Genomic DNA, 12,984 nt, shown 5'->3' on the forward strand with positions numbered 1-12,984 from the left:
CTTTAAAGTGCGGTAAATCGGTGGCCAGTGATGGTTGCAATTGAGATGAACTGTGCTGGTGACTTTGGTACGTGTTTAACCAGAGATTACCTTGTGTAGGTACACTGGCCAATGTGCGTTGCAATAGGCTCGGAGGATCCCAGAGGAGAGGGTTGAAATTTGAAAACCATTGAGTTACAGCACAACGAGATGTGGCACCAGGCTCTAATGACAACATCTGGCTATGACTAACATGTGCTGTAGTGCTTCACCACTACAGTAACTCATTTGATCTATAGGATCTTCAAGCTGTGGCAAGTATTGGTTGTGTGAAGACCATGGAAGAAGAAGAATATTTCATTGTAGAGCACATTTCCCATGCTCAATGCGCATTAGAAAATAAAAAACAACAACAATACATCAAAACGTTTTTTTTTAAATGATCACAATAGATCAAAACATTACCCGCTAATGCAAAATATACTTTACACAGATTAAGAAATCAAATCTTAAAAGCTAGCTTGAATGGGTAGGTCTTTAGTTATTTTTGAAACGAGGGAATTGAGTGTGTTTGTGTCGTTTTCTTTTACATTTCTCAGCAGTCATGTGTAGTTAACGCCAAATACACTCACAGTTCTGCAAACAACAGCAGATCTGCATGACCTGAAAATGTATTCTTGTAAATAAACAACAGCAAATTCTAGGACATACTGCAGCTAGTTTCCAAGTCAGAAGGACAGGGCATGGAAGTAGATGTAGTTGTTTTTTTTGTCAGCGAATATCAATACAAGCACAAATATTTTCCAAGTACTGTGTATGTGTGTGTGTTGGGAGGAGGGTGGGGGTTGTGTGAACTACCCAGCATGCCCTATGTTGTGTGAACTACCTGGAGACGACGAGGGGCAGAATGAGCATCTTCAACATCCTCATCAGGAGCTCTCCAGGAAACTGGAAGTACTTCACCTCCTACATAAACACAGAGAGGACAAACAGAGCAGGATGTTAGTTAGGGTAGATAGGTAGATAGACCTACTGTAAATATTGGGTAGGCTTACTGTAGTTAGGCATTTTGGATTTAACACACTGTAAAAAGCCAACTTAACCAAATCCTAAAGAATAAAGGCAGTAATGTACACGAAAGGTAAAAACACACTTAATGAGACCACCATCAGACCAACTCCTTGAACAGCCTACTCCGTGAAGTTTGCATATGTGTAAAAGAAAACACACTATGTTGCTCAAAACATGTTTTTACCCTTAAGTGTGTGTACATTACTGTATTTATATGTCAGATATTGTTTTTCAACAGGAAAAGTATGTATGTTTTTATTGCTGGAGTGCGTATTGAAGCATTTTAGAGTGGTGTTTCAAATGAGCACATTGTGGTTCTAAATTACTCAGCAACATAAAATAATCCCCTTTAACACTTCAGTGGCAAGTTACACTGTGATGCGAATGGGAATATTCAATCCAGATAAACAATTAAATAGGCATCTGTTAGTAAATACCTGAGAGGGGGATGTTCTATCATCTGTTCTACTGTATTTACCAAGACGGGAGGTGTTTACAATTCCTTAGGATGTGGATGTGAGGAGGATAGAGAGAGGGATGGTTGGGGGGGATGGAGAGTAGTGGGAAAAAAAATAATATTAGGAACAGAGAGGTGTGGAGAGATAGAGAGAAGCTTTTGAGAGAGAGAGAGAGGGGGGGGAGGGAGAGAGAGGGATGAATTCAAACACAATACGTCTGAGAGATGATAACAGCTAAAGAGCTTTAGCTGTTGTTTAATATTGGGAAGGAAGAGGGGGCGGAAAGACAGGAGGAGAGGGAGATTAGATCAGGATCACTGCAGTCAAATGGCGGGCTGATTAGTAGTGAGTGTGTGTGTGTCACGGGTGAGAGAGACACACACACAGCTGGTATCAGGCCCTGGCATCTGCCGAACACAAGTGGCACATGCACACACTGCCCCAATTATAACCACCTAATCCCAATAAATGAAACACCCAGTGACATTTTGGGAGGTTGATCATATCATAACCAATAAAGTATCGCTATACAACACCTGAAGGGTCATCTTGTATTTAATATCATGCAATACATCTGTTGCATGATAGCAGGACAGCAAAATGGGAGGGAAAATGGACCGGGGTTAGGGTTCAGATTGTTTTACAATAATTGTGTGGAGATCTCGATTTGGGAAGATTAGTTTGAGCCAGTTGCTCTGAAGCCTTGTTTACACTGCAGGCGTTAATGCTCAAATCAGTTTGGTTTTTCAAATGCGTTTTGGAAACTGACTGTCCAAACAACAAGTTACACGTGACCAATCCAGATTTATGTGTGTTCAGACAGCAGTCATTTGCTGACACGGCTACGCTAGTTGTCATAGTAATGACGGGTGTGTTCAAACAAGTCCTTTTTTGGCTAGCCACAGCAGTCAACTAGCTATCTGTTTAGCATTCAAGCACATTCACAAATTTGTTTGTAAAGAATTAGCAAGCTAGTTATCTACCACATGTTCTTGTCAAACTGTCAACAGAGTAGCTAGCAAGCAACAAGATATGCCAAATAACAGTCTACCACTTGAGGGCAAATAAATCCGATTTGACCATTCAGACACGAGGGTGTCAGGTAGCCTAGTCGTTAAGCGTGTAGGGCCAGTAACTGAAAGGTTGCTAGTTTGAATCCCCAAGCCGACTAAGTGAAAATCTGTCAATGTGCCCTTGAGAAAGTCACTTAAAACTTCTTATCCGGTGAAATTGCAGAGCACGAAATTCAAACGACAGTATTATAAATATTTAACTTTTATAAAATCACAAGTGTAATACATCAAAATAAAGCTTAACTTCTTGTTAATCCAGCCGCCATGTCAGATTTCAAAAAGGCTTTACCGCGAAAGCAAACCATGCGATTATCTGAGGACAGCGCCCCGCATACAAACACATGAAAAACATATTTCAACCAGGCAGGTGCGACACGAAAGTCAGAAATAGCGATATAAAAAGTGCCTTACCTTTGATGATCTTCTTCTGTTGGCACTCCAAAAGGTCCCAGTTACATTACAAATGGTCCTTTTGTTCAAAAATGTCCTTCTTTATATCCATAAAAACACAGTTTAGCTGGCGCGCTTCAGTCAATAATCAACCCAGTTTCCCTCCATCAAAATGCATACAAAATGAATCCCAAACGTTACTAACAAACTTTTCCAAACAAGTCAAACAACGTTTATAATCCAACCTTAGGTACCCTAATATGTAAATAAACGATCAAATGTAAGACAGAGAATCGTTATTGTCTTTACCGGAGAAAAATACCAAAGACCGCGCTCTCTTCCACGTGCTTGGAAACACTACAGCCAAAATGGGAGCCACCTAGAAAAACTAAACCTTCTGGCAAATTTTTTCAAAAACCAGCCTGAAACTCTTTCTAAAGACTGTTGACATCTAGTGGAAGCCCTAGGAACTGCAATCTGGGAGGACTTGGCCTTATAATAAAAGTGATAGCCATTGAAAATAGGGGTATCAGTTCTGTTATACTCACATACATAATTTTAACAGTTTTAGAAACTTTAGAGTGTTTTCTATCCAAATCTACCAATTATATGCATATCCTAGCTTCTGGGCCTGAGTAACAGGCAGTTTACTGTGGGCACGCTTTTTATCCGGACATCAAAATACTGCCCCCTACCCAAGAAAGGTTAATCCTAACTGCTCCAGTAAATCGCTCTGGATAAGAGTGTCTGCTAAATGACATAAATGTGAAGTTGTATGGCCAGGAATCAGATTAGTATCTGCTTTCAAACAACATACGAAGATGGCTTGAAATATCCGATTCAATGTGCTTTTGGGCTGTTCAGACTACAGGAAAAAGAACCGACTCAAATATGCATAAAAATGTGATTTTAGTGACTTCAAACTGCCAGAGTGAACAAGGCTTAAAAGCAGTGACATCACAGTCTCTCAAATGAAGCAAATTATTAATCTGGTTAATTATATTAGACGATCCTTTTGCTATAGGCTAGTTTTAGGTGGCGGGGAAAAAATGTATATAAACCATTCCCATCTCTCAGTGTGAGAAACAGGAGACATACAACACAAACAAACATTCAATTGTTCCTCCGTCTACCTCAACAATGTGTATACTTTGTATGGTTTGTTTTTTTGCGCTAGTGCAGAACAAACCATTGTCGGTTTGAGAAATAACCTTCAAGACAGTGGAGGGCGAGAGTAGGGGTGGTGGTATGTTGTGTGCAACCAATCCACTTACTCCCCCGCTCCCATTCCCTATGACGACACGGCTACACCCCCAGGACCTCCTTCACCTCCAGTACCCTACTTTCTCCTACCCACTCTACCTCACAGCAGAGAGAGGGGATAGAAAACCAACTCTCATAACAAATAGTAGTATAATTGTGGTTACCCCTCAAACATTTCCTTTGCTCTCCCTTCCATAGTAGAACATTAGTCTAATCCATGTAAAATAGCTACTGGATTCACTGTGACTCTATAGCTGCGTTTAGAAAAGTAGCCCAATTCAACAACAACAAAAAATCACTAATTGATTTTTGACCAATCAGATAAGCTCTGAAAAATATCTGGTGTGATTAGTCAAAAGACCAATTGGTGAAAGAAAGATCAGAATTGGGCTGCCTGTCTAAACGCAGCCTTGTGTCTGTGTTTGAAGAGGCCTTGAGAGGGTTTTGGTTTTTCCTGTTAAAAGTAGTTCCTGAATAGCTACTCTTCTGCCTAAGAATTTTGGCCAAAACGTGCCTGTTCAAGGGTGCTGTATTTCTGCTCGAGCTGGTGGAGCTCTATCTGCAGTACTACAAGTGTCTTCAAAATATCCAGCATTTCTTTCGTTTATATGACTGACCAAGTGGGAAGTTGCTTCCCACTGTGTTCTCCTAGGCTGCGTTTATACGGGCAGCCTAATTCCGATCTTTGGCATTAAATTATCTTTTTGACCAATCAGATCAGATCTTTTACCAATAATTTGGCAAAAGATCAGACTTTTGCTGCATATGTAAACTCTGTGAGTTTACAAGAGAACACCGTGAGTAGCAACTAGCCAGAAGGTAGGAATGGAGCACAAAGCTCAGTAAAAACAACCAACAACATCCCACTTGGTCAGTCATATGAACGAAGGAAGTGCTGGATATTTTGGAAGGCCTTCTCGAAGAAACGTGTGGTAATGTAGATAGAGCTCCACCACGAGCAGAAATACAGCACCTTTGACCAGGCACGTTTTTGGTAAAAAATTGAGACAGAAGAGTAGCTATTGAGGAACTACTTCCCAAAGCCACCATTAGATGCCTCTTGAATTCCACTTTGTTTATTTTCCCATCATATTCTCCTAAGTCTCCTCTCCCACTTATATGACAGCTCCGGAGATTACTTTTTTTTTGGGGGGGGGGGGGTCTTTTTGGGACTAATGTTTAGAACATATGGAATGTTCAAAGAAAACCAACTAGGATGTTTAATGTCAGTAATGAGTAGCTCTTATCACCATCACTACTACTGTAAGCCTAAGCCATTTCCTTCTCCTTGTTCTCTTATCCACCAGTCTAATGGACCTTTAAATGGTTGCAATGTTGTGGTATTATTAACAGAGCTTCAGACTCTTATCAAATATACTACTTTGACAAAATCCACTCGGTCTCGTGGGCTACCTACAGACGGTAACTGCTGGAAGAGATATCCATAATGTTTTGTAACTTCATGTTATTTTGTCCCCAGGAAACCCTCCTTTTCCAATTTGGGATATTATTTTCTGCAAAGTTTGTCATCTCCATAGATGTACACATTTGTTTTTTCTTCTTGAATTATACACTGAGTATATCAAACATTAGGAACACCTTCCTAATATTGAGTTGCACCCCAACTTTTGCCCTCAGAACAGCCTCAATTCGCCGGTGCATGGAGTCTACAAGGTGTTTAAAGCGTTCAACAGGGATGCTGACCCATGCGGACTCCAATGCTTCTCACAGTTGTGTCAAGTTGGCTGGATGTCCTTCGGGTGGTGGACCATTCTTGATACACACAGGAAGCTGTTAAAAATCCAGCAGCGTTGCAGATCTTGAAACAAACCGGTGCGCCTGGCATACCACGTACAAAGGCACTTAAATCTTTTGTCACATACACAATCCATGTCTCAATTGCCTCAAGGCTTAAAAATCATTCTTGAACCTGTCTCCTCTCCTTAATCTACACTGATTGAAGTGGATTTAACAAGTGACATCAATAAGGGATCATAGCTTTCACCTGGATTCACCTGGTCACTCTGTCATATTTTGTGCACTCAGTGTACATTCTAAATCATGTATAATGTCACATAACCAATTATTCATACAGTCCTGTTTTATTACGTCAATCATTGAAATGACATGATACCAGTACACCGGTACACAATGTAATAAGACAGTCGCTAAGAACAAACAGTCAATGTTCATTTTCATAACCCACAGGGCTGGTGGATTGTCACTCCCCCCATGTGTAAAATTAGCACAGCCGATTGTGTTTCGTAATTACCTTTGTATATTTAATTTGAACAGAATGCCCTCAAAAAGTCAAATTTCAACGTATTCTGTTCTTTATCTGATAAACCAGCGAATGCCATTCTTGAAGCTGGTCTAGCGGGTATCTCTGCAGCTCCCCACTCTCTGTATCCCCCTGTCTTATTCAAATCTATCTCTGTCCAAATAAAGTGAATATACCTTTTCAACAAATATTGGGGGGAAAACAAACAAACAGGGAACATCAGCAGTCTGCTGCTCTTATAGCCCATCTATGTGATTCACAGCTAAGCCTCCACAGCCACAGCAACAGCCACGGACAAACTTCCTCTCGCAAATAGGGAGCGCGGCTGATGAGACGATGTTTACTTTGAAAACAAATACGTACAGGACAAGTGAAGCTAAACGAATCAATAGGGACAGGATCGGAGAGCATCGGAGAGCACCCGACAGCATGAATCACTGGATGAGTTGTGTTTGGAAAAGTTTGAACTTTAACATCATTTTTTAACTGAGTATGCCAGCTATTTTGTAAACAGAAAATGTGTCTCTTTCCATAAGTCAGTCTGATCAGTGTCATCCTAGAGACAAAACCATGATCTAGCCTCAAGTCTAGCCACTAAGCAACAGCAGCCAATGGCACTGCGACATTAAAGAGCAGAGAGGCTTTGTTGGATAGTCTGTATTCAGCAACAGCTTATAGAGCGATCTCCCTCTTTCTCAACCCCCTCAGCTCTCTGCACCCACCTCAGCGCTCACACACCTACAACATAAGTGTGTGTGGTAATTCACAATTCAATCACAGTGTTATTGAGGTTGGTTGTGTCACTTGTTAGTACAAGACGGGGGGGGGGGGGGGGGGTTTACATGGTAGGACAACTGCTGTGTTTTGAGGAGAGGTTGGTGTTAAGAAAGAGGGGAATGTTTGGGGATATTTTTGGGAGGACACAGTTCTTATGTAAGGTGTTTTTCAAGGATAGGAAGACAGGGGGACCAGTGGACAGTGAGAACAGAGTGCAGCAGAGTAGTGGGTCAAGGACTTCAGGGGCACCACATTTGTAAGGAGCAGGGATTCTTTTAAATTTTATTTAACTAGGCAAGTAAGTTAAGAACAAATTCTTATTTACAATGACAGCCTAGGAACAGTGGGTGAACAGCCTTTGTTCAGGAGGAGAACGACAGATTTCTACCTAGTCAGCTCGGGGAATTGGTCTAGCAACCTTTCGGTTACTGGCCCAATGCTCTAACCACTAGGCTACCTGTCGTGGGGTGGGGGGGTTGGGGGGTAAGGGAGCAGGGTGTTTCAGACCCAGGGTGTTTCAGGTCAACAGAGGAGTGGTAACTGTAGCGGAGGTGTAAAGGAACAGGTCCTAACGGGATGGTGGGAATGACTATTGAAGGAAGGGTACTATTGAAGGAAGGGTACTATTGAAGGAAGGGTACTATTGAAGGAAGGGTACTATTGAAGGGAGGGTGTTGGTTGGTTGAGGGAACAGGACACCCCGCGGGTGTTAGTTTTGACACTGACCTGGTCGGAGAGCTGCTTGCCCCGCAGATGGAAGCCCATCATGCAGCCAATGACCACAGCCAACACAGACAGGATGAGGAGCCCGTTCTGCGCACACACATTCTTCACCCGGCCCCGCACCTCCGCAAAGTTCACCGCCATCCTGACTCTCCCGGAAAGTCCTCCACAGTCCCGGACACGGACACTCACTCCACCAGAGTCCCTGGTCGGTCACTCAGTCAACCATGTGGAGCGAGTAGAGAGGCGACAGACTGGACAGCAGGAGAGGGTTGGGTGAAAGACGAAGACAAAGAGACGGGGAGAGAAGGGAGGGACTGAAAAGTGATTAAAGAGAGAAAAATAACTAAGAAGAGGAAGATCGAGATGAAAAGAGGAGTGAGTGGAATAGATATAGGTTTGCAGGAGAAAGTAGTAGGGAGAAAAGCAGTTGTCCTCTCTCTGGATAAAGCACTCTAGGGGGTTTTCTGTGACTCCACGAGCTGCTCTCTCTGTCATTCCACACAGGACTAAGAACACTTTCCAGGCACACACACGTTCTCTCTCTCTCTCTCTCTCTCTCTCTCTCTCTCTCCCTCTCCCTCTCCCTCTCCCTCTCCCTCTCTCCCTCTCTCCCTCTCTCTCTCTCTCTACGGCCAGTAGGGGGCTCTAGTCTGCGACAGCTGGCAGTATTGTCCTGAGGGTTAATACACTAGATCCTATTAGGAGCGGACCGGGCCATGCTACACTGCACTGTGCTGCATTACTGGGATCTGGCAGGATTAAAGACCTACCAACAATTAGACCGAGGATTGTTCCAGCCAGGCAACTGCAAAAAAGATGGAGGAGACAACAAGAGGAGGGAAAAACCACTGGCCTTGGAAGTGGGGAGGGAAAGGAGGGGGATGTGGAGACACATTAAGGGAGTCTAGGGAGTTTTTCCTAGCCACCGTACTTCGACATCTGCATTGCTTGCTGCTTGGGGTTTTAGGCTGTGTTTCTGTATAGCACTTTGTGACATCGGCTGATATAAAAAGGGCTTTATGAATACATTTGATTGATTGATTTGATTGATGAAGGATATTTTGGTTATTGATCTGCGGTGTTACACATAATGTACACATACTGCACACAGACACACAAGCAACCACATGCTTACGCACACAGGTATGTACGCACGCACACACACATACACCACACACACACACTGACACACACACACAACAGGACGGCTGTAAGGGGACAGATAATAAGGAAATTAAACACCTGCGTGTGTGTGTGATGGAGAGGGAGAGACGTACTGCTTCACACCAGGGACAAGGGAACCGGACACACTCGTGTGCTGAGCTTCGTTCCCATGACGATGTGTGTAATCAGGTAAAATGAGGCCTCCTGGATCCTCCCTGACACTGCATGTGACCACAGAGCCACTCATAGCCATTCACCCAAACCCAACAGCCACCGACAGCCATTATTAATATGGAATGTTGTTATATTGACAGTTAATACAAATAAAAATAATAGATTCAAAAACTGTCTGGCTAGCTAGCTAACAAACATATTGTGCAGATATATCTACAAATGCATTGTTTTATGCAATTTTGTATAATTTTTTCTGAGTTATTTTATTAAAGTTTTCCTTTACCAAGATGCATGATTTTTTGTCATGTTGCTAGGATCTCAATGTCTATTCTAAAGTTCTAATACAGGTATTCAATTATATGCCCAACGACCCACAGCTGCCGCCCTGCGACCCTGCCAGACTGTCTGGGCTGTTGGCCTGCCTTGACACACCTGTGAAGGATTGTGAGGGAGAGGGATAGATATGTCTTAAAATTTGGCAACTTTAGATCTACTAGATGGAAACTCTAATTAGGTGTTTTCCACTCAATGCTGACAGCCCCGGACATACACACACACAAGCACACACACACATGGCCCTCCATCGCCAGTTCCAGTTCCCTGCAGGCAGAATGTGTGTGAATTCCTGTGACATACTGAGGTACTCTAATCCTAATCCTAGGTCAATTTAACAGGCGCACACACCTGCTGCTGTTACCAAGCCTACAGCAGAGCAGACTGGGCCTGCTTCCCAAATGACACCCTATTACCTATGTAGTGCACTACTTTTGACCAGGGCCCATAGTTAAGATGTCAAATGTATGATCATGAGGTGGCGGATGAGGGGACTGAAAAAGGTTCTCTCTCGCTCTTAATTATGAAAGCCTGCGCCAAACTTGAGGGCTTTTTCATTACAGCTCTACCTGCCTGCTCATATTTAGATTAATTTACACCCATCGCAAGATCGCTCTTGATAATTACAGTACCTGAGGGGAGATTAAAAAATAGACAATAGATACCGGTATAAACCTGATAAATAAGCTACTGTAGTAAGCAATCTGAAATTGGTACATCCATTTCTGGACATTTAAATAATTTAAACATAGGTTTTTTTTGTTTTTTTTTACTATTTTCTACATTGTAGAATAATAGTGAAGACAGCAAAACTATGAAATAACACATATGGAATCACGTTGTAACCAAAAAAGTGTTAAACGAATCAAAATATATTTTATATTGACATTCTTTAAAGTAGTCACCCTTTTCCTTGATGACAGCTTTGCACACGCTTGGCATTCTCTCAACCAGCTTCATGAGGTAGTCACCTGGAATGCATTTCGGTTAGCAGGTGTGCCTTCTTAAAAGTTCATTTGTGGAATTTATTTCCTTCTTATTAATGCATTTGAGCCAATCAGTTGTGTTGTGGCAAGGTAGAGGTGGTCAACAGAAGATAGCTCTATTTGGTAAAATACTAAGTCCATATTATGGCAAGAACAGCTCAAATAAACAAATACAACGACAGTCCATCATTACTTTAAGACATGAAGATCAGTCAATTTGAAAGAGCAGTCAGAAAAACCATCAAGAGCTATGATGAAACTGTCTCTCATGAGGACCGCCACAGGAATGGAAGACTCAGAGTTACCTCTGCTGCAGAGGATAAATTCATTAAAGTTAACTGCAGCTCAGATTACAGACCAAATAAATGCTTGCTTGGGCCAAGAAACAAGAGCAATGGACATTAGACCGGTGGAAATCTGTCCTCTGGTCCGATGATTCCAAATGTGAGATTTCTGGTTCCAACTGCCGTGTATTTGTAAGACGCAAAGTAGGTGAACGGATTATCTTCACATGTATGGTTCCCACCGTGAAGCATGGAGGAGGAGGTGTGATGGTGTGGGGGTGCATTGCTGGTGACACTGTTGGTGACTTATTTAGAATTCAAGGCACACTTAACCTGCATGGCTACCACAGCATTCTGCAGCGATACGCCATCCCATCTGGTTTGCGCTTAGTGGGACTATCATTTGTTTTTCAACAGGAAAATGACCCAATACACCTCCACGCTGTGTAAGGGCTATTTGACTAAGGAGAGTGATGGAGTGCTGTATCAGATGACCTGGCCTCCACAATCACCTGACCTCAATCCAATTGAGATGGTTTGGGATGAGTTGGACCACAGAGTGAAGGAAAAGCAGCCAACAAGTGTTCAGCATATGTGGAAACTCCTTCAAGACTGTTGGAAAAGCATTCCAGGTGAAGCTGGTTGAGAGAATGCAAAGAGTGTGATTTGTTAAACACTTTTTTGGTTGCTACATGATTCTATATGTGTTGTTTCATAGTTTGTATGTCTTCACTATTATTCTACAATGTAGAAAATAGTAAAAATAAAGATAAACCCTTGAATGAGTAGGTGTGTCCAAACTTTTGACTGGTACATTACATTTACATTTAAGTCATTTAGCAAACGCTCTTATCCAGAGCGACTTACAAATTGGTGCATTCACCTTATGATATCCAGTGGAACAACCACTTTACAATAGTGCATCTAACTCTTTTAAGGGGGGGGGGGGGGGTTAGAAGGATTACTTTATCCTATCCTAGGTATTCCTTAAAGAGGTGGGGTTTCAGGTGTCTCCGGAAGGTGGTGATTGACTCCGCTGACCTGGCGTCGTGAGGGAGTTTGTTCCACCATTGGGGTGCCAGAGCAGCGAACAGTTTTGACTGGGCTGAGCGGGAACTGTACTTCCTCAGAGGTAGGGAGGCGAGCAGGCCAGAGGTGGATGAACGCAGTGCCCTTGTTTTGGTGTAGGGCCTGATCAGAGCCTGAAGGTACGGAGGTGCCGTTCCCCTCACAGCTCCGTAGGCAAGCACCATGGTCTTGTAGCGGATGCGAGCTTCAACTGGAAGCCAGTGGAGAGAGCGGAGGAGCGGGGTGACGTGAGAGAACTTGGGAAAGTTGAACACCAGACGGGCTGCGGCGTTCTGGATGAGTTGTAGGGGTTTAATGGCACAGGCAGGGAGCCCAGCCAACAGCGAGTTGCAGTAATCCAGACGGGAGATGACAAGTGCCTGGATTAGGACCTGCGCCGCTTCCTGCGTGAGGCAGGGTCGTACTCTGCGAATGTTGTAGAGCATGAACCTACAGGAACGGGTCACCGCCTTGATGTTAGTTGAGAACGACAGGGTGTTGTCCAGGATCACGCCAAGGTTCTTAGCACTCTGGGAGGAGGACACAATGGAGTTGTCAACCGTGATGGCGAGATCATGGAACGGGCAGTCCTTCCCCGGGAGGAAGAGCAGCTCCGTCTTGCCGAGGTTCAGCTTGAGGTGGTGATCCGTCATCCACACTGATATGTCTGCCAGACATGCAGAGATGCGATTCACCACCTGGTTATCAGAGGGGGGAAAGGAGAAGATTAATTGTGTGTCGTCTGCATAGCAATGATAGGAGAGACCATGTGAGGATATGACAGAGCCAAGTGACTTGGTGTATAGCGAGAATAGGAGAGGGCCTAGAACAGAGCCCTGGGGGACACCAGTGGTGAGAGCACGTGGTGCGGAGACAGATTCTCGCCACGCCACCTGGTAGGAGCGACCTGTCAGGTAGGACGCAATCCAAGCGTGGGCCGCGCCGGAGATGCCCAGC

At 43.5% G+C, this 12,984-nt stretch overlaps 1 protein-coding gene across 2 annotated transcripts in view; it reads right to left on the reverse strand.

Annotated features, from left to right (window-relative positions):
* The window catches only part of LOC129824466 (excitatory amino acid transporter 5-like), a 64,174-nt gene extending 55,871 nt beyond the window's left edge, over positions 1–8,303 (reverse strand). For both annotated transcript variants that reach the window (XM_055884158.1, XM_055884157.1), the window contains exons 1-2: positions 8,019–8,303; positions 866–945 (exon numbers count right to left, since the gene is read on the reverse strand). In XM_055884158.1, coding sequence (XP_055740133.1) covers positions 866–945; positions 8,019–8,159 — 221 coding nt within the window. In that variant the 5' untranslated portion in view covers positions 8,160–8,303. The remainder of the gene's footprint in view (positions 1–865; positions 946–8,018) is intronic.
* Between the last annotated feature and the right edge of the window lie 4,681 nt (positions 8,304–12,984).

Source organism: Salvelinus fontinalis, chromosome 26, assembly GCF_029448725.1.
Source record: "Salvelinus fontinalis isolate EN_2023a chromosome 26, ASM2944872v1, whole genome shotgun sequence".
NCBI classification, from domain to species: Eukaryota; Metazoa; Chordata; class Actinopteri; order Salmoniformes; family Salmonidae; genus Salvelinus; species Salvelinus fontinalis.